Genomic DNA, 25,612 nt, shown 5'->3' on the forward strand with positions numbered 1-25,612 from the left:
TGACAGCACAAGCATGCAAATGCCTCCACATACATGACAGGTATCACACAAGTCAGGGGAGACAAACACAGTGGCAGATCTACGTTGGCAATCACAAGTCCTGTCTGTCAGAAATCAATACTTAATGTCGGGGAGGAGGCTGTTGATGTGCTTGGTGCAGGCTAGGCTGGTAGATGCTTATTACTGATAGTCGGCTGCCAGATTCCTATATCACCTATGCAACATTGATTCTGGGAAATGTGATCTTCTTTCTTCTCCTTCTCTATTTCTCTCTTTTCTGGCAGTGAGTTTAGACACAGGTGGGAGGGGCTGAGCAGCAGAACAGGGAGGAGCAGCATGTACTCCTACAAGGACAAACTTCTGCGTAGAAAGGAAAGGATTTAACAACGTTAGCAAGCAATGCACGTGTACGCGCGGCCGAGTGTACGCTTCTGCTTGTGATCCGATGTTGGTCTGGATGTGCAGTTTGGCCTTTGCCAAATCATCAGTGTGCTTTATAAACTAACATTTGTACAGATCACTGCCATTAGATTTCCTGCTAATCTAATGGCCAGCAAGATTTAGCTAAGCACAGCATCAGCGTTGCCTCTCCACCGCTAATTTCTTCTCCTGTTCCTTCCTATTTGCATTCCACCACCATTTAACTGAATACCTCTCTGTCTTGTAAACAACCGCACTCCTGCCAGTTTTCACTGTCAATCTCCATCTACTCCTGTACTACCAGCATTTTTCTCTCATCCCCTGAATTTGCTTGTTTTTATTTTCTTCATTTCTGGAACATAAAAATACATCACACTTTTTTTCCCTTGTGCAGCAACACTTTTAAATAATGCTGTTTTTTCCCTTCAGCTGCATTTATTGCCAGACCTCCTTTTCTCATTCTTTCATCTGCACACTTTAGCTCCCCTCACTCAGCTCCGACTGTGATAGCAGGTAGCTCGATTGTGGTGCCATTGTGTGGGTTGTATGAGTCTTTTAAGGCAGTTCTCACGCACACACACTGCGAATCTATTGGTCTCTAGAGACTGGTGTGTATGTGGTAGTTAGGAAAGAGGCTGCACCACAAGGGGTAGCACCATGAATGCTTCTTCCACAGCATAAACAACACAACACACACACACACCACATTTCACCCTCCTCACAAGCACAAACAGTGTAAACAAAGAGGAAATGTCCACCTGTTTCCATTTGCTATTTATGTAATGCCTGAGGGAGTTTCGTTAGCATGAGGTGTTTGTTAATACAGCATCAATACTAATTACCTGAGGTGACTCGATTACCGACAACCTAGATGTATCTGCTCTGTTTACCGCATTCAAAAGTTTCCTTGAATGTTTCTCAGAACTCAAATTTTAGTTGTGGCCTTTGCTCATCTGCAGGCGCTCATGTTTTGGCAGTCAAAACTTGAGTTGATAGTAATTTTAATGTGTACCTGGAGCAGTAGGACATTTTCCATTTGCGTTAGCATTTAGTTCGTACTTGAGGCAGAAAAATATATCGGCTGGCCAATGTTATCGGCCAGTGTTAGCCATTTATCAGAATACTGATATTGGCTAATCATTTTAATTTATTGGTCACTAAATGAAAATTTCAAAAGCATAGAAGAGACATGAGAAACAATCTTTAGCCATCCACCAATGGATGTATCTTCTCACAATAAATAGATTATTTTTAATCAGCACTGTCATATTCACCTAGTAAGGACTCATAAACTATACATAGCAACATGTTAGAACAAAAATCTGTTTTACTTGCCTGAAAGAAAGAAAAAAAAACATCCAAAGAAGCAGATTGCAGAGTTGCAAAGTTAAGTTAATGTAGTTATTGTTAAACCGCAGTGAGATGATGTTAAATTATACTTCTACTTACATTTTCCAGGTAAAACACCACCTAGGATACTTTTCCTCTTACCTTTGACTTCTGGTGTTTATGGTTGGCAGAGGTGAGGGAGGGGTAATAAAGTAAAAATACTTTACAAAGTTATACAGAAGTACAGTAACAAAGTAAAAAATATTTTGTTACTGTACTTCTGTATATATGTGTGTGTGTGTGTGTGTGTGTGTGTGTGTGTGTGTGTGTGTGTGTGTTAACTAGATGGTACACCCATTTTTTTTTACTTTTGTTTACTTGTGTTTTTATAGGTTGTGTCTCACTTTATGTTCCTTATTAAAACAATATATATTTGTTTGTGGTAAATTCTAAAAAAAAAAAAAAGATTAATTATTTAAACTCAAACTTCATGCTAACTTTATACTGTCTAGTATAAACAGCATACTGTTCATGTAGAGAATGGAAATCAGCAAAGATAGCAGGTGAAATATTGGGTTATATCCTGTTGAATTCGGTTGTGTAAACCCACAAAGAGCAGTAAATGTCAGAGGAGCAGCAGCATCAGCACAGGTCAGACAAACACATCCTGAACACACAGAAAACCTACTGAAGCTCACAATAGAAATTACTGTTATTTTGTTTCACCATGCTGAGCCACTACAACCAATCAGGGCTCTTCCACCTGCCAAATCTCACTTTAAACCCTGACTGTTTGCATACGGAGGCAAAGTAAAATAAGTTTGTAATCTCATGTGTTAATATTGCTCTTACATTAATATAGGTTCAGTTAGTAAAAGTATAACATGTCTGCTTCACTGTTTAACAAAAAAAAGCATGCTAACCTTGCAACTCTGGACAAGATATAAATGTCCACATTTCCATCAACTACTTGGATTGCCTTGAATAGAAAATGAATAGATTAATTATTAAGTAATCAGTAAGCAATTGACTTTAACAAAAAAAGGCAAGACAGTCATTCAGGTCAATGCAGAAATACACTAGACTCCAAAAGCTGGGTATCCCAAAATTCAAATAACTCATAAAAACACAAAGGGGGGAATCAACAGACACGGTAACACAGACTAGGTAGAAGACGATAATTAGGGGATTTGAATCAATTGCATATGTTAGTAATCTCACAGATAAAGACAATCAATTGCATTGAGACAGCAGGGGGAGTAAAACTAACTGCAAGACAAAACATATAAAAGTAAAATAACTGAAAATCAGGAAACGCAGACACGTGAATAAACGTAACATTTGGGGGGAAACGATGATGGAACTGACTAAATTCCGTTAATACAAACTAGAACTAAAGCAAAAAACTCTGAAAATTGAGTAAATAAATTTTGAAACCTAAACTTTAAAGAAAGCTAAGAATTGAATATCAAACTCCAAAAAATTAGAATCACCCATATACTTAATATAATTAAATATGCCATTATAGCTCATCCATCCAGATCAACTAGAACTAGTTTTCACATCAATTTGAACACACACACACACACACACACACACACACACACACACATGCAAATGATCCCTGTGAGTAAGGACCTCAGTCTATGGCACACAGCTACACTGTTTTGTAGTCGTATTACAATTCATTTCAAGTTGGCGCTCTAAATCTGATGAACACAACCGTGAGCCTCTTCAGGAAGATAGTATCCGTCCGGTACCCACACAAACAGCATTTTACTTTTTTGTTAAGTCAAACTTCTCATAAATTACAGATAACGCCCACGCTATACTCAGGTTAAATGAGGACAGAGAGGCAGAAGGAGGAGGAACACCCTTGTGACTTCACTGAAGCATGTACATGCAAAATGTATGCTCTCATATCTTCACTCTCTCCGTTCATCTGTGTTTCACTTCCCTGCCTCTCTCTGCATCCTCCCGCTTCGTGACTGGGCTGTTGGGAGAAGACTGTTCAGGTTTAGGGCCAACTGAAGGTGCTAATGGCCTATAGCTGTAGAACACACAGTGCCTTCTCCTTTGGTCTAGTCCTCTGTTCATCCTCCTTTTCATACTCCATCTTTGCTCTTTTCCTCTCCTCTGTTGAACAGCATTCACCAGAGATGTCTGAACATTGATCGGTATGCTATTCCCCCACTTCTTGTTCAACGCAGGCCATTTGACATTCAGAACATCCAGAAGAAAAGGAACATTTCAAATCAAACCTCTTTTTTTGTCCAGCCTATTTCTCCTAGCCAAGCTCAAATTAACATCAGTGTGAGATTTTGACAATATTCTCAGACTTCTTCCATTAAGCTCCTGAGAAATTTCTTTCCTCTCATCTCAGCCTGACCCTAATGTCTTAAATTGCTTTATTTGTCTGAAACAATCAGCTTCTGAGATATAAGACTACCATTCAAAAGAAAAATTCACTGGCTTTTAAGTGAGTTTGCACAAGATCAGAAATTTGTCTCAGTGATCAATTTCAAGTCTTTTTATTGCATGCTTTTATTGTGTTTACACACTTATGTGCCAACTAAACAGGAAGAACTATAATATAATCATTCCCCCTGGCCTATTTCTAAAAAAATGAAACAAAATTGATTTAAATTGATTGGATTCAATATTCAGTGTGAGACCAATAAACCCACAGTGACTATGTCACTTAATTATCTAATTACACCCATTTAAAACGACTGTAAAGTAGGTAGAACATTGCTTCTACAAGGTTGATACCTTATTAACAATGTAATAATTTCAAATAAAACACATACACTACTGTAGGTAATCTAGGATCTCAAAGCTTTTCCCACCACTTCCACTAAAAAGAAGTCACTAATGAAGTTAGTGCAAAGATTATTTACTTTTGTGTCCATATTGATTAACATGATTAACCCTCAGAGTAATCAATGCAACACTTGATTGGGAAAATTGACATCGATTGTTGTATTCCCTGTTTCCAGTATATTCCCGTAGAATGTCCTACTCTCCTTCTAAAGTTAGGATACGCAGTCAAATTAAATCAAGTTCAGCTGGATGTGGATGCATTTAAATCCATTTTAAAAAACTGAGATGTAATTGAGATCCTTATGTTTATTTTTGGCCCGCGCTGCGTGCCACCCACACCTCCCAGCACCTGCAACTCACTGGCAATCAGATCTACACACTGACCTTAATTCTCCCTGATTACTAAACAGGCTTCCGTGTTGCATGAGTGTCTGACCTTTTTACACAATCGCACACTCAAAGTTACACTGACTCATGGCTTTGCATCCACTCCTTGAGTGCAATCATATGGCGACACCGACACACAAGCTTACAAATGAAACTGTATTCCAGACAGTCGAGCTGTTTTTTTCCCTCCAATTTCTTTAAACTGCCTCAATTTTAGAAAAAAAAGGAAAGAAAAAGCCAATGACAACAAGCGCTCCTTTCACACAACTTGTCAAGGCAGTTGACATCTGGGTCACACTGTGCTGAATTTGTACTCACTTACTATGACTGGCCTGTTCTGTTCAGCCTAATTGGAATCTGACATTACACAATGGCATTAAGAAGGTAAATGCATAAAAAGGCCATCTAGGTAGTAGGAACTCAATAAAGGGCCATTATTGCACATGCTTCCCTCCTTTAATAATAAATTGCATATATTTATCAGTTTCCAAATTAATTACTTTAGTTTCAAAGTATGGAACTGCAGTTGTAAGAAGGTGCAATAATCCTTCATGGGAATGCATTCAAGGAAATCTGACATTTCATTACTTTTAACTTTCCTTTCTGACTGTCTGCCTGCCTGTTTTGGTCAAAACCAACAGCAAACTGTTCAATGTTGATTTCCCTGCCATCATTTTCAAACAACCACCTCATACGTAAATTATTTTTTTTAGGAATGTCAGAGCTCAGAATGTCCAATAACAGACCACCCAGCATAGTTTTCAAACATTTCCTGCTCACAACTGCTTTACTCAAGTGACAACCAAGAAGCCAAAAACATGGAGCCAGCATGTTGCCTGCAATGTATTACTCTGACATGTTTGAAGTTTATGAAAGCAGATTTTTTGGTCTGTACTGGTGCAAACACTCATGGCGGCTAGTTTTGAAGACTGGACATCCATCTTACAGTAACTTGTTAAATAGAAGAAAGGTTTAGAGAACTGGTTGGCTAAACCACAGGAATTCAGGGCATTTCAATACACATTTTGTTGCTATTCACAGACTTTTATCACCCATTTCCCAACTAATCGTTCCTCTTACTGTAATAGAAAAAGGTGTTTGCTCCTTGCTGATAGGCTCAACTGGAGCTGCAGCAGTCAAAGAAGCAAAAATAAACACAAGGTGGTGGATATACTATTCCTGCTACTTGAGCATTTAGCCAGTGTCAGCTGTCACACCATGCATCAATCATATGGTTTAAGACACACAGGCAGATTGTGGTCTAGAACCTGTTTCTTTCCATTTCCTGTCCCTTAAAGCAGCAGTTAGCAGAGTTCATTAATATTTTTAAGTGGTTCAAAAAATTGAATAACAACTCTAAGAACCACTATGTATTATGATGCAGAGACGTGAATTTAGTTGCTAAGTAGCACCCGAACCATTTTGGGCCTAAAGACAGAATAGTTAGTCATGTTCGCAACCAGTCTTTCCCCAGTCCAACATTAGAAAAGTAAGAAGTAAGTAAGAAGCTGTTTTCCTTTTTAAACAGTCTATGATTCAGAGCTCTTGTCAATCATGCTGAAGTAAAGCAAAAACAGCTAAAGAACAGGCTGGGCAGAAGACAACACAGAAGGCTGGGGGTTGCTTTTAGGCTGAGCAGGGACCAATTCAATTCAGTTTTATTTATGTCGTGCCAACTCACAACAACAGTCTCCTCAAGACACTTTATATCTAAAGGTAAAGACCCTGTAACAGGGGTCTCAAAGTCCACTCCTCGAGGGCCGGTGTCCTGAAACTTTTCCATGTGTCCCTGTTGCAAAACACCTGAATAAGATTAGTAGGTCATGAGCAAGAGAAGAGATTTTGATTGCATCCTGAAGTGGAAACCCCTAACCCTACTCAAGTAAATTTAAGTAAATGTAAGTGTTTGGAAAAAATATACTTTTATTGCACTGTGTTCATTCACTCATGAGCTGCTGTAACATGAATCAATTGGCTGAACTGCCACCTCAGCATGCAGTCAAGTTCTATAGTCTTGCTAATGACCTACTAATTGTATTCAGGTGTGTTGCAACAGGGACACATGGAAAAGTTTCCGGACAGTGGCCTTCGAGGACTGGAGTTCGAGACCTCTGCCCTACAATAATACAGAGAAACCCTAACACTCAGACAACCCCCAACGAGCAAGAACCTGGTGAAGGAAAGGAAAGGAAAAACTTCCTTTTAACAAAAACAAACCTCCTGAATCTGAAGTCTGAATCTGCCGGAGGGCAACCGATTAGGAGTGAGGGTAGAGGAAACAGGACTAAACACAAATGAGGACTGGTGTATAAACCACCACCGGTTAAAAGAGTTGAGTGAAGAAGAAGTGAAGAAAACCACTGTTCCTCTGTCAAAGTTTTGCTTCCTGGCAGACTGTTTCTAATGTCATCAAGCAAAGTCTAGATGCCTGGTCCTTACAGCAAGCCATTACTCTATTTGTTATCCATCAGATCAACGTGCAGGTTGGTTGTTGGATAAATTTCCGCTGTTGATGTATTCTAGACTGATTCAAGGATCCTCCAAGTCAGTATTAAAACACAAATATCAGTACATGATGATGAATGAGCCTTCACTATGTCAACACGGCTTAACAGATAGAACAGCGACCCCTGTGACAATCTCTTATTCTACAAATTGCGCTGTTAAATATGAATTCTATCTTTTCATTTCAAGAAAACCGACTCTCTCTCATTTGCTTTCAGGTTGTGCCTCTTCTCCTTCCTCCCTCTCCGTCTATTATTTTCCCAGCTCCAGGAAGAGCTCACTGCATAGTATCATATTTCACACTGTAAAGTCCAGATCTATGTCTCTCATGAACCCTACACATGCAATGAAAAGAACACACATATAATCCTTTACTCCAAAGTCACAGCAAAGCCCTATCTGTTCTCTAGTCACACACAAACTGTGTACTTTTAGAGAAAATATAAATATACAAACCGATGCACAGTACATTCAGCAGCTTTGGGAAGGCAGACCAGAAGTCCATTGCAAATAGAAAGCTATTGCAAGACACCCCTGAGCTTAGTCTGCCAATCCTAAAATTTGTCAATAACTACCAGTACATATATATAGTGCACACATATAATACAATACTGCAGACATTTAGTGGACAGGTGATGTAAAGAACAGATAAACAGAACTGGAAACACAAAAACACAGTTGTGCAATGCAAAAGAGCCATTTATATATGCATATGCATTGAAATTATTAATGTGCATGTGTGTGCGTGTGTGTGCGTGTCTTCAGAGCATCAGTGGAATGTTTGAGTCACATGTCTGTGCTTGCACTGTAACCTGCAGAAAGACACCCTGGGGCAATACATACTAGGTCACAGAAAGCATCACTGAGGACACAGCGGCACAAGACACAGATACTTTTACATCTTTAAAATAAACCAGGCATATGGTCTAAGCAGCATCTGCACAAGATTTCAAACAAACAGCAGAATTACTGGGAGTTAAGATCTTGCTTTAAAAGTTTGAGGTAAATTTGATTCCAACTCATGTTCCGTTTGTGTAGGTGATGCAGTTAAAGAATGACTGGGCAGACACAGCAACTCTGGCAAATTCCACAAACCATCAGATGCACAAATGAGAAGGCTTAAACTAAGCACTTCCTGGATGAAATGAGACACAAAGACACAAACAAAAATTCCCAGAAAGGGTCAATAATTGAATCACACAACAAGACAATTAAATTCTATATCATATCTCTTCCCATTTATATGAACATTAAGCTCTTATACTTAATTCCCTGTTCATATGTAATCTGTGCCAGAGAAAGAGAAAAATGGGACCATCTGTGAATCCTTGGCAAACTCTCTGTACTAGTGGCTATCATCAGCCACAACGGTAAGAAAGCATAAAGCATAGCTGAGCTGACAACAGGCCTTTAGATTCTAGCCAATACTGTTTATGAGCCTCGGTGCTGTGCTGCTTCAATCACTAACCATAAAGTCCAAAAGCTTAAATGTGTAATTGAACACTGACAGAGTTCCAGTAGTTAGATTCATAATAGTGAGTACAACAGTTGCACAGTTAGTAGACAGGAACCTGATCATGCAAGTTTTTACCACCCAAAAGAGCGCTGAGTCTTGTTTTCAGTATCAGTTTTGCATAATGCTTTGGGCAATTTGAATAATGCTTTTGCAATGCATTGCACTGGTTTTGTTTTGTTTTTTAAAAGCATAGCAAAAAGTGAAGGGAGCTTGGTATTGTGCACACAATGATTTTCACACAATTAGGTTTGCGGTTATACAGTACTCTGCGCTGATTACCTGAAGTTGGCATCTTGACAAGCACAATGCTCAATGTGAAGGCTGAAAATTTCATATAACTCTGTGTATTAAGCTGCGGTTCTAAATAAGACTGAGTGAAGAGTCAGCCTACAAGCATCATCTGAATGATCATTTAAAGGAGCATCAATTTTAGAGACAGTAATTTTCGTCAAGCTAATCATTGCTGCTGTTTGTCATTTCTACTGGACATTTAATGTCTTTAATGTTTTGCTAAGCAAACACAATTATTAATAAAGTCTCTAATAGAATAAGCATTAAACTTGAAATTGTCTGATCAATGATTAAAAATCTAAACAACAAAGACTACAAAGATATTTTTGGTCTACCTGGCAGGTTTTGTTACTTTGTGTTGAACATGCATTTCAGTCAGCAGCAGAAAGAAGTATTGAAATTTACACCCTGAAACCACAAATATTTGACTGAAAGCCAAAAACCGATTATAAAATACAGTAATTTCACGATGCATCTATCAACAGAGATGTAAAAACAAAGCAAGCTCCTCTTCTCATCTAAGAAGCAGAAAAATGCACTTGTGCAGTCCAGCTTTCAGTGTGAATTACATAAGATCAGTCCCACGATTATGAAAGGTGTAAATATGCTGAGGTTTAAGGTTGGCTAGGTCTTGACATGGTGAGCGCCTCGAAGCGGAAACATAAAACACACATAAAAAAATTAATAAATAAATATCTAGCAAAGTGGGTACACAGAAATCGAGTACACGAGTATCCATGCTGACAAGAAGAAAGAAATACTGAAACCAGAGAGCATGATTAAGCTACAGGTCTCTTTAAACCAATCAGTGTTCATAGCTGTAGAAACTTGGCGACAGTAAACATGATGCAGGACAGCGCTGGATACCGATAGCTGTATATGCTGATGAGACAGGCTGGAGTGGAGACAAGCCTCATACACTTCTTTTTTTAACCCTAAAGTTCTAAAGATTTCAGCAACAGAAGCAAGTGCTAACTGGTTCATTCATGGAAATCCACATGAATGAATTAAATACACAAATAAAGGCGGGGGGGGGGGGGGGGGGGGGACACCGTGGTGCAGCGGTCAGCACCACAGCTCTTTCTTCATAGCAAGAAGGACCTGGGTTTGAACCCAGTCTGTTTGTATGTTCTTCCAGTGTCTTGTGGGTTTTCTCCTGGCACTCCAGCTTCCTCCCACAGTCCAAAGACATGCATGGGGTTAAGTTAATTGATCGTTCTAAATTGGCTGTCAGTTTGACTGGTTGCCTTTCTATATGCCTTAGTTTTGCAACAGATTGGCAACCTGTCCAGGGTGTACCCTGCTCTTACACTATGACAGCCAGGATAGGCTCAGAACAGTAAACTCATTTATGCATTTATGCTGGACTTCGCTTGATGACATTAGAACCTCATTTATGTATAGTAGTCTAAAAGGTGTATTTCAGTGTTGTCAAATACATGACCTTATTCTGTTGTAAAATATGACAACAAAAGTGCAGCAGTACATTCTTTTTTTCCCTGTAGGGGAATTACTGTTGCCAGCAGTTACTTTGAAAGTTACTTTGAAAAAGTAATGAATTATAGTTACTAGTTACTTCTTCAAAAAAGTAACTGACTTAGTAACTGAGTTACAATATTCTAAAAGTAATTAATTACTTGAAAAGTAACTATTGCGTTACTTTAAAAAAACGTTTAACCCTCTGGGGTCCAGGGTATAACTGGCCATTTTTAACTACTTTTGATTTTCCCTCAACATTTTACCTTTAAAAACTATTTTAAAGGTAAAAACTACTATATGATAATTTATGGCAAAGGGGTGGGATTAAATAAGTGTTTACTTCTTCCCACCGCGTTTCCTTGTTAGTAACTGTAACGGCGTTGTAACGATAGGAATAGCAATTAGTTAGATTACTCGTTACTGAAAAAAGTAACGCCGTTAGTAACGCAGTTACTTGTAACGCCGTTCTTCCCATCACTGGTTGCCGGTAATATTGACTTTAAGCTTTACTAATATCTTTAACATAAACATAAAACTAGCTCTGATATGCTTTCATGTAAATCCACCCAGAAGGTCAGACGGTCAGATGCTGACTCGCTTTCTTCCTCCAGCAAATCTCTGGTCTTATCTTACAATATTAACTTTCTCTCATCTTATTGTATTCTCACAGAAAGATGTGGCTGAAAGTTCAGTCTTTTGTCGCATACAACTGTTAGAAATTTCCATATCCCTCACATCATTCCCTCTACTGTTCAGGTTCTCCTCATGTTCAAATTTCAGTCTCAGAGATAAGTCTTCCTGACCACCCTGGCATGGCTTGTCTGCAGAAGACGATGAATAAATGATGCAAACGTGAAGACAGAGCTCTCTATCTGACAGACCAAACCTAAGAATGACGGAGTCAATAAAAGAAATGAAAAAACTGATTTTAATATGTGTTAGCATTAGCCTTCTTTTCTCCTCTTGTGTTTCTGTGTAAGTGTGTGTCTGTGCACACGGGCACCTATGTGCATATGTGATCATGGTAACACGTGATCCTGATCACCATACTAAAGGGATTTCATATTCCTATCCATTTGTACTCAATAGTTATTACTGCCTCATTTATTATCAGCCACAACAGCTTGACTGGTTCCAGTTGGAATGATCCAATCCAAAAGAATTGTAAGCCTCCCAATCCTTTGTTCCTTTTATCAATGCTGGCATGTTTTTCTGACAGTTGCACAATGGAACAGTAACAGTAAAATAAGCCTTATGACAGTAGAGCATTTGTACCGACAGCGAAGCTTTTGCTTTGAGGTTTTTCCTTCTTTATTTCTACAGCATGTACAGATTCAAAGATAACAAACAGTTCTGCTCGTACCAAAAACCTGCATCAAAAACTAGCATGTTTTTTTCCACACAGAACTCTAAGTGGGAATCAGTGAGGGGACCAGTCAATATTCTTACTAATAAACAGAACTAATTATGCAATTGGCATTAAAAAGAACGCATCATCCGTCCGATACATTCATGGTTTGAAACATGCAGCTTTTGTATTTTGCAAAGGATTGCAAATTGTTTCACAGAAAGTACTCTTGAGGAGGCACTGTTACATTCACTTTCTGTCTTACTGTATATTGACAGAAAAAAAAACATGTGATGAGAGGAAGTGGCATGAAGGCAGTAAACGCATGCAAAAGCAAAGCCTGATGGAGATGGTGCAGTTCTCACAGACATTATCTTTCAAACCTCTCATCCCCTAGCTCAGATAAACCTGGGGATGATCAGATGACATATCTGACCATTATTCAACCTTACAACCACTCTACAGAAGAGCCAAGACCATACCAGACTCTACTAAAGTGTATGTCCAAACCAATGCCCTGCCTGGATTGTTTCAGCCGCAGATTTTCTCTGGCATGAGTACCACATTGACATAGACAACCGCCTATCCTCTGATGACATCACTGTTGTGCACATCCCTCAAGGATCATCAAGATAAGCCATCACCTCAAGCACTCCCTGACGGTGTCCAATCAAATCACTTGTTCTCGTTTGCTCTTTGCAATTTGACACATGGGTAATTGGGGTTATAGTTAAAATCGGTATCCTTCAAGGGAATAAACCAGGACAAAGGATTAGGAGGCACCTTTGCTCCACGCACATGAATGGCCAAAAGTTCAAGAGAAACTTGACTGGTTTGTGAGACCTTTTAACAATTTTTAAAGAAGCTGCTATAAAAATCTCCAAATCTTTGTTAGAACTGTATTTAGAAATTTGCCTAGTCATCAAAAATAACCTGGATAAGTTTGATCTGTTTCTTGAAAGCGTTTATAACCAAGCTTCAAAAACTCCAATAAAGACAGTGGCTCAAATATATCAAATTTCCCCATTGACCAGATCAAACGTACTGGCATTTAAAGCGCTTTAGACTCCAAGCTACTTTTTACCACACATTCACACAGCGCTTTATTCTCTGCACTTTAAGCGCTTTATCTACCTCACATCCACAACCAATTTAGAGTCACCACCTCAAAGTCAAAAGACCTTCTTGCTGGGAGGCACCATTGCTAACCACTATGACACCATGCTGCACTTATGCTGCTTGTCCTTTCTATACTTTATGACGCAAGTCAGCTTCAAGGGAGGAAAGTGTTTTGTTATGCCTATCAAATATGCTTAAAATAGCAAGTCAAAAACTTAAAACGCACATAATTCTACACTCTAAAATCACTGTTGTTCAATAACTGGATATGGGTGATTGTGAGCTTGTTCTCGTTTCTTGTTGGTGAGTGACCTTTACAAAACTGTTTATGATTTACCTCCCCGTTTGATGCTAAGTTGCGGTTTCACATACAATAAAGCCTATTCGAGATGTTTGTATTTCGCAGATTGCTGCTTTTAGAACACGAGCCAAGAGAGCGAACGATGACTCAGCAGCCCCAGACGTCTGTAATCACCGCTTCACATCTTCTGGTGCCTCTTTTTCAACGCAGTGCAGATCTCTGCCTTCCAAAAATATCCAGGCGTTTAGTACAAGTTGCTGCTGCAGGACACATGGGAATTACTTATGCTCTTTGAAATCCATGAACAGACACACATTTTACCTAAACTTGAGTTATCTGTACCCATATTCCCTTTAAATTAAGTTTCTGGAGAAAGCTATTATTTTTCATAAAGCCTGTGATGGGAGTAGTGATGCATAAACAGGTTCTTATTCCAATTCTCATTTTCATCATCTCAGATGATCCCTCTATATGTAATCAGTGTTATTAGTTCAGGCTTGTACTGAGTTGTCCTCAGCCCTGGAAAGGATCAGACAAAGCTCACATTAGTGAAACAATAGCCAGACTCAGAGGCAGAGATTTAAGACACTGTCCTCATACGCAAAATATCCCCTACAGCTATGTTTCTATCCAGGTGTTCGACATGTTTTAAATTTTACTGGAATAATACAAACCAGAAGGTCTGTCTTCGAAGAATTCTGTTATTCTGTTCTCGTAAAAAGTAAGGAAGCATGTGTGAAGTCGGTATACTGAAAAATATAATCAAACTGCAAGAATCCTCCAGAAATAATTCAAATAAGGAGATTCAAATTAAAATAACAGTTCATGTCATGGTGACCATTCCTAATTAATCATACAAAACCCCTGTGGCATGAACTAGGACTGCTCCCTCATCAACCTTGGAGCGTTATGAAATCCACTGATATCTGCCTGGTCAGCTTTAACACTGATACCACACAGGTCATCTGGCTGAGACAAGGGAAGGATGCACTGAATTTGTTATCGAGACCAGGGGTAGTCAAACGCAGTAATAAACTGCTCTTTCTATTTATATGATAAATAAGTGGAGGGCTATGACCTTGAGATTGAAAGGAACATTTCAGCGCTGAGGATTATTTGGCATTATTTGGCAGAACGCTTTTCTCTAACAGAGGCAAGAGTGCCAAAAATCTTGTCTTTCTTGGTTTTAACCCAGAGAATATTTTGTCCTTCAGATAAAAGAAAAAAACATTCTCAACATCTATCTTTAAATTGCATGAGCTGCATGCAAATTTGTAAATTACTTGATGTCTCATCTCAGATTATTTGAACATAGCATTTACCTGCCCCTATCTTCATCCAGGACATTCACTTTACTCAGTGGATTAATCCCCTCGCAAGGTCAGGCTCTTTTAAAGTATTCTATTGCATTCTGGAGGTGGGGAGGGGTACACTGAGTCATTTTGACTCAAATCTATTACATGAGATCAATGAAAAGTTGAAGTGATGTCCTGCCTCTCGTGGCAAAAGAGAAAAGAGGTGAAAGGGTGAGATGTTCTTATGCATGTACAACTGATAACAGTGTGACCCGTATCGATTTTTATTTTCTGTTGAAGTGGGTTTATATCATTTATGTCTGTGCTTTCCTAATAAATTAGAACCTGACTTTGCAGGTCAAAATGCTTTACCTTGCCTGTACTCGCCTGAAAAAACCCCATCTAGAATGCATAAAGATGAATGGAACAATATGCTAAATGTACTGTATATTATGTTGACTTGCAAGACTATCCGCCTTACATGCTTCGTAAAACACTGGTTGCTGCTTCACTAGCTGCGCTAGTTGTCAGTTCCCTCCACCCTGCAGCCAGGCTGGAGCCGGCCTTGCAGCTGTCCACAATCCAGCATTACATAACAAGGCTGCATCACCAAACACCCCCCACCTACCCACCTCCCCAGCCACTTTGCAGTCTCTCCACCACGAAAATGTCACCCCGCTGAGGAAATTAGAAGAGGACAAACATGCAAACTCCTTCCTTCCAAGATTTGCATACCGAGGGCCAAGTTAATGTTCCGATGCAATGCTGGAATAGCTTGTTTGCTTCCTGATTCCCATGCACCCACAACTCCTTCACCTTTTAGATCTTGGCTTAAACAGACATGCAGTAAACTGCTGAAAAGCAGTCATGTGCGCTGAAGCTACACAGAAACCAACTGCATAGAATGGTTGATCTATTTTCCCGCCATGCCCCACTTGACCAGTGTTTACTTTATTGTTATCTTATTAGTGGAGTGCATCGTTCTAGCACCGACCAGAGAAATTAAACCCTACTTGGATGCACGATGAAGATTAGAAAGTAACATTTCAAGATATGAATGTCTGTCGACGAATATCTACACGTTCTTCTACATGTCAAGACAAGCAACTGTAACAATATTTGATGTATCATAGTAAGCTTATAGAGCAGAGGACTTTTCTAAACTTAACACTGTACCACGTAACGTGTAACATAAAAAAGGGAATTCAAACTATGCCCAGTTTGTAGTTTCCTTGTGTTTTTATCAGTCTGGCCTTCTTTTCGCTCCAAAATTCTATCTTATGTACCTTCTACTCTATTTCACCAAGGACATGCATGATGCAGTCAAGCGCACACAGACATCCAACAGGAAAAAGCGCCTCAGACACATCAGTGCACCTCTCAGATGAGACCATACTGCATCACATAGGTATCACTTGTAACTAAGTAACACTCTGATGATAAGCGTTTTCCACAGATAATTCAGGATATTCAAATATCTACTGTATTTTTTTTTCTTTTTTTGTTGATTCCAATCAGCCATCAGCCTTGAAAGTTTGTTATGAATAAAACACACAACCTGAGGTTTGAGATCATATTTTGTTTGTGACAAATATGTATGTTTTTTAAGGAATGTAAACTGCAGACTGGCTCCTTTATAGCTATTTTACTGGCACTATAAATGGAATTTGCAGTGGATTTTACATCTGAAAGTTCATAGATGTGTGTGCCTATGTGTTTGTTTGAAGGTCTGAATGAGAGTACTTTGTGTCTGTTCACATTCAGGGGAAATCCAATAATGGGGGGTAACAAATAACCTGCCTGCATGCTGTCAGTTGCTATGCAAGCTGAGTCTGATATGACAGACTGCAACTCTCCAGTGTGTCCCACCTCCATAATACTTCTATATCCACCAGAGACCCCATGGTAATCTGTAACAGACTGCAACAAGGCAGATATTATGCAGTAGCCTACTAAAAGCATGTAGAGTCACACACACATATATATATATATATATATATATATATATATATAACATGAGGAAACTTGCCACTTTGACAGTGCAGGTTTGTGGAAGACAAGTTAATTAACCTCTAGTAATGGGAGCACTAATTAGGGTTGCGCGCCATTAAAAACATTAGAATGACACTATCCATTACTGAAGGAGCTATAAGAAGAAATGCGCATGCCCCGGCCAACGATCTAAATTTATATTGTGGGAAAAAAGTTTCAAAGGACACCAAATTCTACACACCATCAGTCCGACTTACTTTCACTTCCACATTTCTTACCCCTGTAACAAATTCCAATTTAGATACAACCTAAGGATAACTAATATTATTATAATATGGACCTTTACGGTAACCTAATATCAGGTTTTCAAAGTGACTGAAAGTGTCTCGACTGGTTTGACACTAAGCAGGAAAATCCACACATGAAAAACAAAATAAAGATGTTCTATGGAAACCTTAACGAACTTTTCGGCTTTATTCCCATAAGGCTATGAATTTTGACATTATGCCAAAGTTCTACGGGGCGCTGCAAAACTGAAAGCTGCCTAATTCTCATTTTTTATGGGGCATTTACGGAAACTCTGGAAGTCCGCACACACATTTTTACTGCCTGCCTTGCTTTACAGCTGTAGCACCGCCACTTTGCAAATTCTCCTTGTGTCACCTTGAGGATCGGTGACAATGAGAATAAGTGATCGCCAACCTTCATGATGCCGCAAGGTGTGTTTCCAGCTCCCTGACTTCTCTCCGCTGAATTATCACGGCTGCCACTCCCGATCCTTGGACTGCCGTGGTCCCTGTACCGTCCATTGGTGTAAACTCCCTCCGCCCCGTACCCCTGAGCGGCGGCCGACACCTCCAAGTACGTCCGGGTACCGGTCGGAGGTAGAGTGGCCGCATCGCCGGTGATCCCCGCAGCGTTGGTCGCGCCCTGAGCTGGCGGGGCGCTGATGGCAGGATCCAATAAATGTCCCGACACCCCATCTGAAGCGTGTACCCCTGCCATGATCCGCCGGTGTTACAGCAGAGCCCTCCCCGCCACAATGTAAAAACAACCCATTTTCTCAAACCACGGTGGACTTGCTGTCATCCGGGCGGCTCGTCTCCTTCACCGAATTACCGAGGCTGGTCCATCATCGGAGCGCACGGCAGCGTTGGTACTCGAGAGCCAGGCCGGTCAGACTGAACTGTCCTGGTGAAATAACAAGCAGACGGTGCACCCCACACGCGCGACGTCTCCCGCTTCGCTTTCTGGAAGCGCGTGCTCATAAAAAAAATGGAAATACAGACTTAAGATCGGGGTTTGAGGATGTCGCTCCTGTTTATCGCTTGCAGTTTCGTCTCCTTGCCCTGAAAAAAATCTGTTTCTCTCACCACGTCCGCTTCTCTAGACTCTGCGCGCATCGCCTCGTGCCAGCAACACTTTTGCAGTGCTTGCAAACTGGAGGAGATCTTCCCCTCTCAGGCATCCGCGGGACAAATTCAAGAACGTGAGAGCGCACTCGCATAAACGCGTGCGCACACGGACAAGTACGTGCACCACTCCATCAGTGTCGCGTGCGCAATCACGGCTCGATTCCTTGACGTGCACGCGCAGAGTCACTAAGCTTTGAAGCAAGCTCACCACGTTTGTGTGAGTGTTTTGGAATTTGGGATGAGCATTTTAACATTTCTACAGTTTTAATGTCTCAGCAGACATTTTTGTCAAAATAAGCGCTCGTAACTAACTCACAAACTCTCTCTGCCAAGCAGGCTGCAGTCTCCACCAGAGGACGCTCCAGGAAGCCTATTAAAGAATCCAGAAACATGGAACATGGAATAAAATGAAACATGGAAATAATACATAAAAATGTAAAAAAAAATAATCTTAAAAAATCTTAAAACTACTATTTAAAATACAGCGATTTACTCTAGCTCATTTTAGTGAAGATACACTTTATGAATTTCTTTATCAGTACCCATATGGTTTATTGCAAAATCCAATAGAAAAAAGAAAATACACCAACTTTTGAGGTCAAAAATAAATAAAAATTCATTTAAACAACATCAAACGTGGTCAAAACTTTAAAACAAACGAATCTAGTGAGAAAGGAGTGGGTGTTTTATAAAAAATTAATACCTGGGCCCTTGAGCCCACACTGTACTGGGGGATTTCACTTACATGATTTGGTCCACTGGTTCCCACAGAGGGTAGGGTCACCGCTGATGAATACCAGTTCTTCTGGGTGATCTTTTTAACCCTATGATGAAACATTTCTGTCCTGATGTGAATGCACTCATTCAGATGACACACAGAGATACTGAATGGTTGGGTTGAATATAGAGATTGTATAAATCGCAAGTTCCACCATAATAATCAAAACACCAAATAAGGGGAATATCTTTTAGAAGAATAATGTTCAATCAGCAGCATGCAGCAGGGATCCGGAGACTTATAAAATCAATACCCCAGGCACACACTGAAGCTGTGCAGGCAGGATGCTGTGGCTCAACATCTTAAATACTGTGTAACTTATCCCTTGGCATTATATGGTGCCAAAATTTCATCATCTGTTAATTTCCTGAGGTGGTGCAGACTGGAGCATACAGGTCAGTCCTGCAGCAGAAACTGTATGATAATGACTAGATCTAGCCTCAGAAACACAGCGTCCTATAATTTCCTGGGTGGTTTTTGGATATTCAGGGCAATAAAGTACATTTCCACATTTATGTACTTATTGTAGTTTAAATTAGTATGCTTATGATGTGCATATGTACACTGTTTAATTATTTCATGGTTTGCAGTTAAAGCTAATGCCAGAACTCTTGCTCTTTTTTAATGTCATATTATCACTCTTCATCTAGCATGCAAGGATGACCTTCCCAACTCTCCCTTTCCTACTTATGCACTAATTTAGGGATAATCAGCAGGAACAACAGAGGACACTGAGTATTCAGTGCTCATTTACAATATACTTAATATTCACAAAGTAAACTGAAAATACTCTTGTCACACAGCCACATACATACCACAAACTGAGCATCTGCTGACATTTCTGAGGTCAGATGAGAAAACCTACAACAATGAGGGGTGTGACATTCAGTGTCAGACCAACTCACATCATCACTTGAGCTATAGCCCTTGAGCTGGGAAAAGCAGCCTCCTTTATAACCCACTAAGAAGGCAAATCAAATCATGTCCAATCTGTATATGAAGAGACGTGTGCAGCAGAGAGCATGACTTATGCTCAGATTTGTGAAATGTGGCCAGACTTATCAGTGCAAAAGCATCTCTATATCGCGAGCAGATTTGGTTCTATATTTGGGTGGTTATCTTTTACATGAATGCTGCATACTGTGGAGAAATTATTTCTGCTAAATCACAACACCCACGGGAGACACACACAAGATTATTGTGAACAGTATACAATCATCAGATGTGTTCAAAGGGTATGAAGGTCTGTAGAAATTAAAGTTTTCATTCAGGATGCCTGTGTTTCTACTCGGCCTGAGACCACAACGCACCACCCTACAGCTTCTTCTCAAGGACAGGTAGGATGTGGCAAGGGGATGAGAGAATGAAACGACTGCTGATATAAATAGGCAGTGACTTTTTTAAAGAGGAGGCTAGAGGCTTCTACCCCTTTCTTCCCCTTATTCGCTTGTTGCTCTCTCTCCTTTCCCTTCGCGATCTCTGAGGGTCATGTATTATGCATTCTCAGAAATTATTTAGCAAAAATCCTGCTTTTAAAAGCTTCCCCACCCACCCCGGCTGTCTCACTTTAATGTGAAAAGGCCTCAGACGACCGGTCTCCAAACTCAAGCGATAGTTCAAAAGAATTTCCAAGATGTGACCGCAGTCAGTCTTTTTAAAGGGGCATTATACACCCACATTAACTGTATGTTAGATTGAGCTGTGATATACTTCTTTACTCACTATGGGCATCAAGGCCCAATGAATTACCACATCAGAATCACGGGAACTAAATAAACATTATTTTGTTTGACTGAGAGTAAAATGAGCTAAAATAACTGTGAGCAAGAAAGAGAAATACAGAGCAGGCTGCATCAGCAGTTTTAAACATTGAAATGGCAGTGATGCTCTAAAATAACACCTTGTTGTTTTCTATTGAGGTTTGTTATAGTTTCCTGTGGCAGGATGTCAGCCATAGCTGTATACAGTAAGGCGCTGCTCCCTGCTGTTGCAGTAGCTGCCAGGTTCAGGCCAATGAAATCGCCGTTGCCGTACCTGCAAGCATCTAACGGCTCTCTCCTCCCTGAGTGCCGGGAGGAGTCGCCTTCTCAGAGATTTAAATGAAACCACAAGAGCAAGGCATATATTAGTATATGGTGAGAAATGAGAACTCTAAATATCAGCGATGACTGTCTATAGAGGAAGTTCACGATGTTCACAGATGGGGAGTGGAGGGTGTGTCTTCCTGATCTTTGTCACCACTTCCTGTGCTAGCACATGTGATAATTGGTTAATCAGGAATCGAAACCACAAATAAAAGAATGAACATTAGAAACGCTTTTTAGAACTGTGCTTTTTTTTTTTGCTTTTTTTTTTCTACACACTAATTGTGCACTTCCAATTGATTTTTTTAAGGACAAAGTCAAAAGAGAGATAAGTCAGATAACTAGCCAGCTGAAATGCCAATGACCAAGCTTCATGTCAACTACACACTACACAATCTTAAAGTGACGCTGTTGTGTTGACAAACTCATCAAACTGACAGATGGAAAAATAAACAGCTGGCAGCATATTTAAAACATGTTTGTGGTAGTTCCCACGACAGGGCGAGGAGAGACTGGGGCAAGTTAGGCAGAGGACCATTTGTGTTATTTTTGCCATGTATGTAGATGTTTCTTGCATATTTTCACACACTGTTCTGCAAAGTGAAGATTCTTTCTCCAGAGGTAAACAGCCAGCTTACATCTTACTGTATAGATAACTTGCACAGACTACAATGATTGCTAATTCATGACTACAACAATTATAGAAAGAGTACCATGTGTGCAGAAGTTTACATAAAATGCTAAAAATGGAAAATGTGGACTGTCAACTAGTTCAACTTTTTGACTAATGTTGCACTTGCTCACCCGAGGCAGCATGGATGTACAGCTTGCTGCTTCTTGTATCTCAGCTCTAAACATTTCTTGGTTAAGATTACTTCTCTACAACAACATCTTTTGATCTGCTACGAAGGCAGCGCTGTTGATGCCTGATCAGCTATCAGTTGCATCAGTGTGCGAGCTGAAGTGAATGATACACATCTTTTGGCTAGAATAAAGTCAACCTTAAAGTCGTCTTTGACGCCTGAGCTTCCGATGCATCATCAACTTCACTTTCACAATCTGAAGAACTGACTTCATTGCTCATGAAGAAGAGTTTCTTGCTCTGCGGTGATCTATTATCAGATGTGTTTCTCATCTTCAGTTCACTAGCCTTTACTATATGTCTATTTGTAGTGCTTGTCAAAACGTTGCAGATACCCATATCATTATGTGCATTGTAGTGATGTAGCAATTTGATGACCAGCTTTGTTCACAAAGTATTAAATCAGAAGATCATTAGATAATGACTCCCCTGAATAATGGGGGAAACTGAGCTCAATGTAACCCACTGACAGTGGCCTAATCTTGGCCCCATTTTGAGGACAATTTTTTATGATTTAATCTTAGACAGTAAATAATTGAAATACTCTTTGTACACAGCATAATGATTACGCTGCCTGATAATGTGAATAGAAGCAACAATGGACAAGAAAGTCTTTTACCTTATCAGGTGAAATCAACCCATGCAGTATTTTTTTTCTTTTGGCAATTCTGCTATGTGCTTCAAAAGAAAAAGCTGTACTTTTTATCCATCATAGGCACAAGACAAGAACCTCTTAAGACAGATTATTGAAAATGTGGATATGGATACAGGTTCTGAAGAGAACATCCTATATACATCAACAGCATGCATGCCAGGAGTGAATCAGACATCAGTGTACCAGGATCTTCAGAAATGGTATTCAGACAGGAAAAGGGCATGCTAACAGTAGCAAAGAAGTGAAGGTGACAGGGATGGAAGGGGCGGGATTATCAGAAGATAGGTTACCAAATATACAGGACACCTAAAAATACCTGAATATCCCACAGGCCAATGGGAGCCATTATTTAGATGCAAAAAGATCTTTTGCACTATGACCATATTTGTATGTGAAAAGAAGCCAGCTCAGTGCTATGAATAAGACCCCAGCCATCAACACGTACACCTTTCCAGTGAAAAGATATCAGTCTGCATGAATAAGCTTTGTTAATAATCTACACTTTTTCAATTGAAATTTAGCAACAAGCACTGGCTGTTTTCTGATCCTGTGGACTCTGCTGACATCTAGTGGTGGCTCTTTATTTTGGTTCATAAAAGTTAGAATAAAGATAGAGATATTAAAGTACAGAATATGGCTAACAGCTGCTTCTTTGAAAAGTTTCTAGTTTTGTTTAATTTTAGCTGACTGTCCTCAAATGATTTGCTGTTAAAATCATGAATTCATGCTTTTTAATATATGTGTCATGAAATTTGTCATCCTCATGTTAGGCTCACTTAGGACATCACAGAAAGGAGACAGTGACAATTTACAAGGTCAAGATTTATATATATATATATATATGTATTATGTCCTTAACTCAGAAAGTGTGCTAACTTATACCTATGTGTATAGTTACACAACTATAGATGGAAAATAAACTATCATCCTTTCATGAGCAGAGCAGAATCAACTTTTTGGGATTTCCTCACCTGGATGACTGAGCACACATCGAAGCATCAGGAGATAACCACACCTTAAAAGTATATTATTTTTCGGTTGACCTACAAAACAGTCTGCGCCCTCAAAACTGACATATCATATATATTTTATTACTTTCATTGCAAATGGACACAGCATAATTACTGTAGCCTAATTATAAAAGCATAATTTCATATATCTCACTTTCTCTATCTTCAGTATTTATTAATTTATTTAATTGTATCATTTTGGGGGGAATTCTTCTTCTGTACACCACTACAGTGAATTTGAAATCAAACAATATTGCATTATGCAGCCATTATAATGCCTAATTCCCTTAACTACGAGGTTCAGTACTAATTGGGTAAAATATAGTTTTTAAATAAGGATTGTTTTTTTCAATATTTGATAAAAAATCCTTTACAATTAATGACTGCCTGAAGACCACGATCAATGGTTATCATCAAATGCCGTGTCTTCTTTAACATGTTCTGCCGGGCCTTTGCTGCAGACGCCTCCAGTCAACGTTCAGTTTTGTCTACAGTAACTAAGCATGCTTCACTGGGTTGTGACTTCAAATAATATCCAATTTCTATCAATATCTGTCGGTTTTGCAGGATTTGGAAAACTAATCAGAAAGCAAAGCCCTGTACATTAAACTTATGGACCTACCTGCAGTTGTTCTATAGTCCCTTCTGTACTATAAATTATTTTAGGCCCAATTTCTACAGGAAAACTTCTACTTGAGTCTGTTGAGTCTTCATATGCAAAATCAAGCCTTTGCGCTATAATAATAGTTTGTTTGTTTATTTGTTTAAATAAAAAGCAATAGAAAAAAATGGGCAGAATGTGGTTAAGTTTTACTGAATTCCATGGAAAATAATGTATCTCTTATCTAGGCATGACACAAACCAGATAAGTGACAATTTAGCAAAAAACCACACAAAGCCACGTTTCCTGCCTCCACCAGATGGCAGAAACGAGCTGATATATAGATTCCCAGCATGTGAAATAATTTCCTTTCAAATAGAGGAAGACACCAGGGTGGATCTAGAGATATTTTCTTAGGGTGGCATGGAAATGAGATGGGGTGGCCAACTCAAAGCCATTTCTTTACACATTGGTGTTACATTCTGTAATATGTATCAAATACGGTTTAAATACAAATGCAGCAAGTATGCACATCATTCATATAGACATAGTCTATAACTTTCTTACTGGCTTTGGCCCAAATAATATTTCAGTTACATAAAAATGCCAAATTTGATTTTATGTACTGTATAGCCTATATAATAAATAAGCATGTAGCCAAATAAGTGTGAAATCCAGAAAGCTACACGTGAGATGGATCAGTAAAAAGTCTTTAGTAATAATCAAATTGTTACACCAAATGTCAGAAATCTGCACTTTCATGAAGAAACGGGTGTATTTTTCCAACAGAAATTTAAACCTCATTTTTCATGATTTACTGGGTTACGTAAGACTCACCTTCATAGCATTTCCAGTGTAACAATCAACCACCTGTGTTGAAATCTCAAATGTTATTGATTCAAATTGTGCTCAGGGACAATTAGAGGTGTCAGTTGCTGCTAAAAGCAAGAAAATAAAGCAATTTTGGTTGCTATGCAAATTATATTATGCAACATATTCAGTTTTAGTATCTATAAGCAGTGTTGGTCAAGTTACTTGAAAAAAGTAATCAGTAACTAATTACTTCCCCAAAAAAGTAATCCAGTTACTTTACTGATTACTTATTTTCAAAAGTAATTAATTACTTAGTTACTTAGTTACTTTTTAAAAACACGATTTACAACCTGAAGAGGTGATAAAGCGATATATCTTTCAGCCCAATTCTACTTTTTCTACATAATCCATCATACAAAATGTAATCAAATGGAAAAGTCTCTTTTTTTAACTTGTTTTATCAGTTTTAATCTTTTAACTTTATGCATCAAGCAAAAATTTAATTATATGCAACATTCTCTGAGTTGAATAAATGAGTTTAACATTTAAACCTATTTTCTGCACATTCCAGCACATAAAATAAAATATT

General features: G+C 39.1%; 1 protein-coding gene across 2 annotated transcripts in view; it reads right to left on the minus strand.

Moving 5' to 3' along the window:
* Positions 1-18,350, minus strand: part of LOC309704802 (inactive phospholipase C-like protein 2) — a 69,114-nt gene extending 50,764 nt beyond the window's left edge. For both annotated transcript variants that reach the window (XR_014276380.1, XM_082530239.1), the window contains exon 1: positions 17,508-18,350. Coding sequence is in view for 1 of the 2 variants with exons in the window: in XM_082530239.1 (XP_082386365.1) it covers positions 17,508-17,810 (303 nt within the window). In the remaining variant the exon portion in view is untranslated. The remainder of the gene's footprint in view (positions 1-17,507) is intronic.
* Between the last annotated feature and the right edge of the window lie 7,262 nt (positions 18,351-25,612).

The sequence above is a fragment of the Aulonocara stuartgranti genome (assembly GCF_965226115.1).
Source record: "Aulonocara stuartgranti genome assembly, chromosome: 4".
Lineage (NCBI taxonomy): Eukaryota > Metazoa > Chordata > Actinopteri > Cichliformes > Cichlidae > Aulonocara > Aulonocara stuartgranti.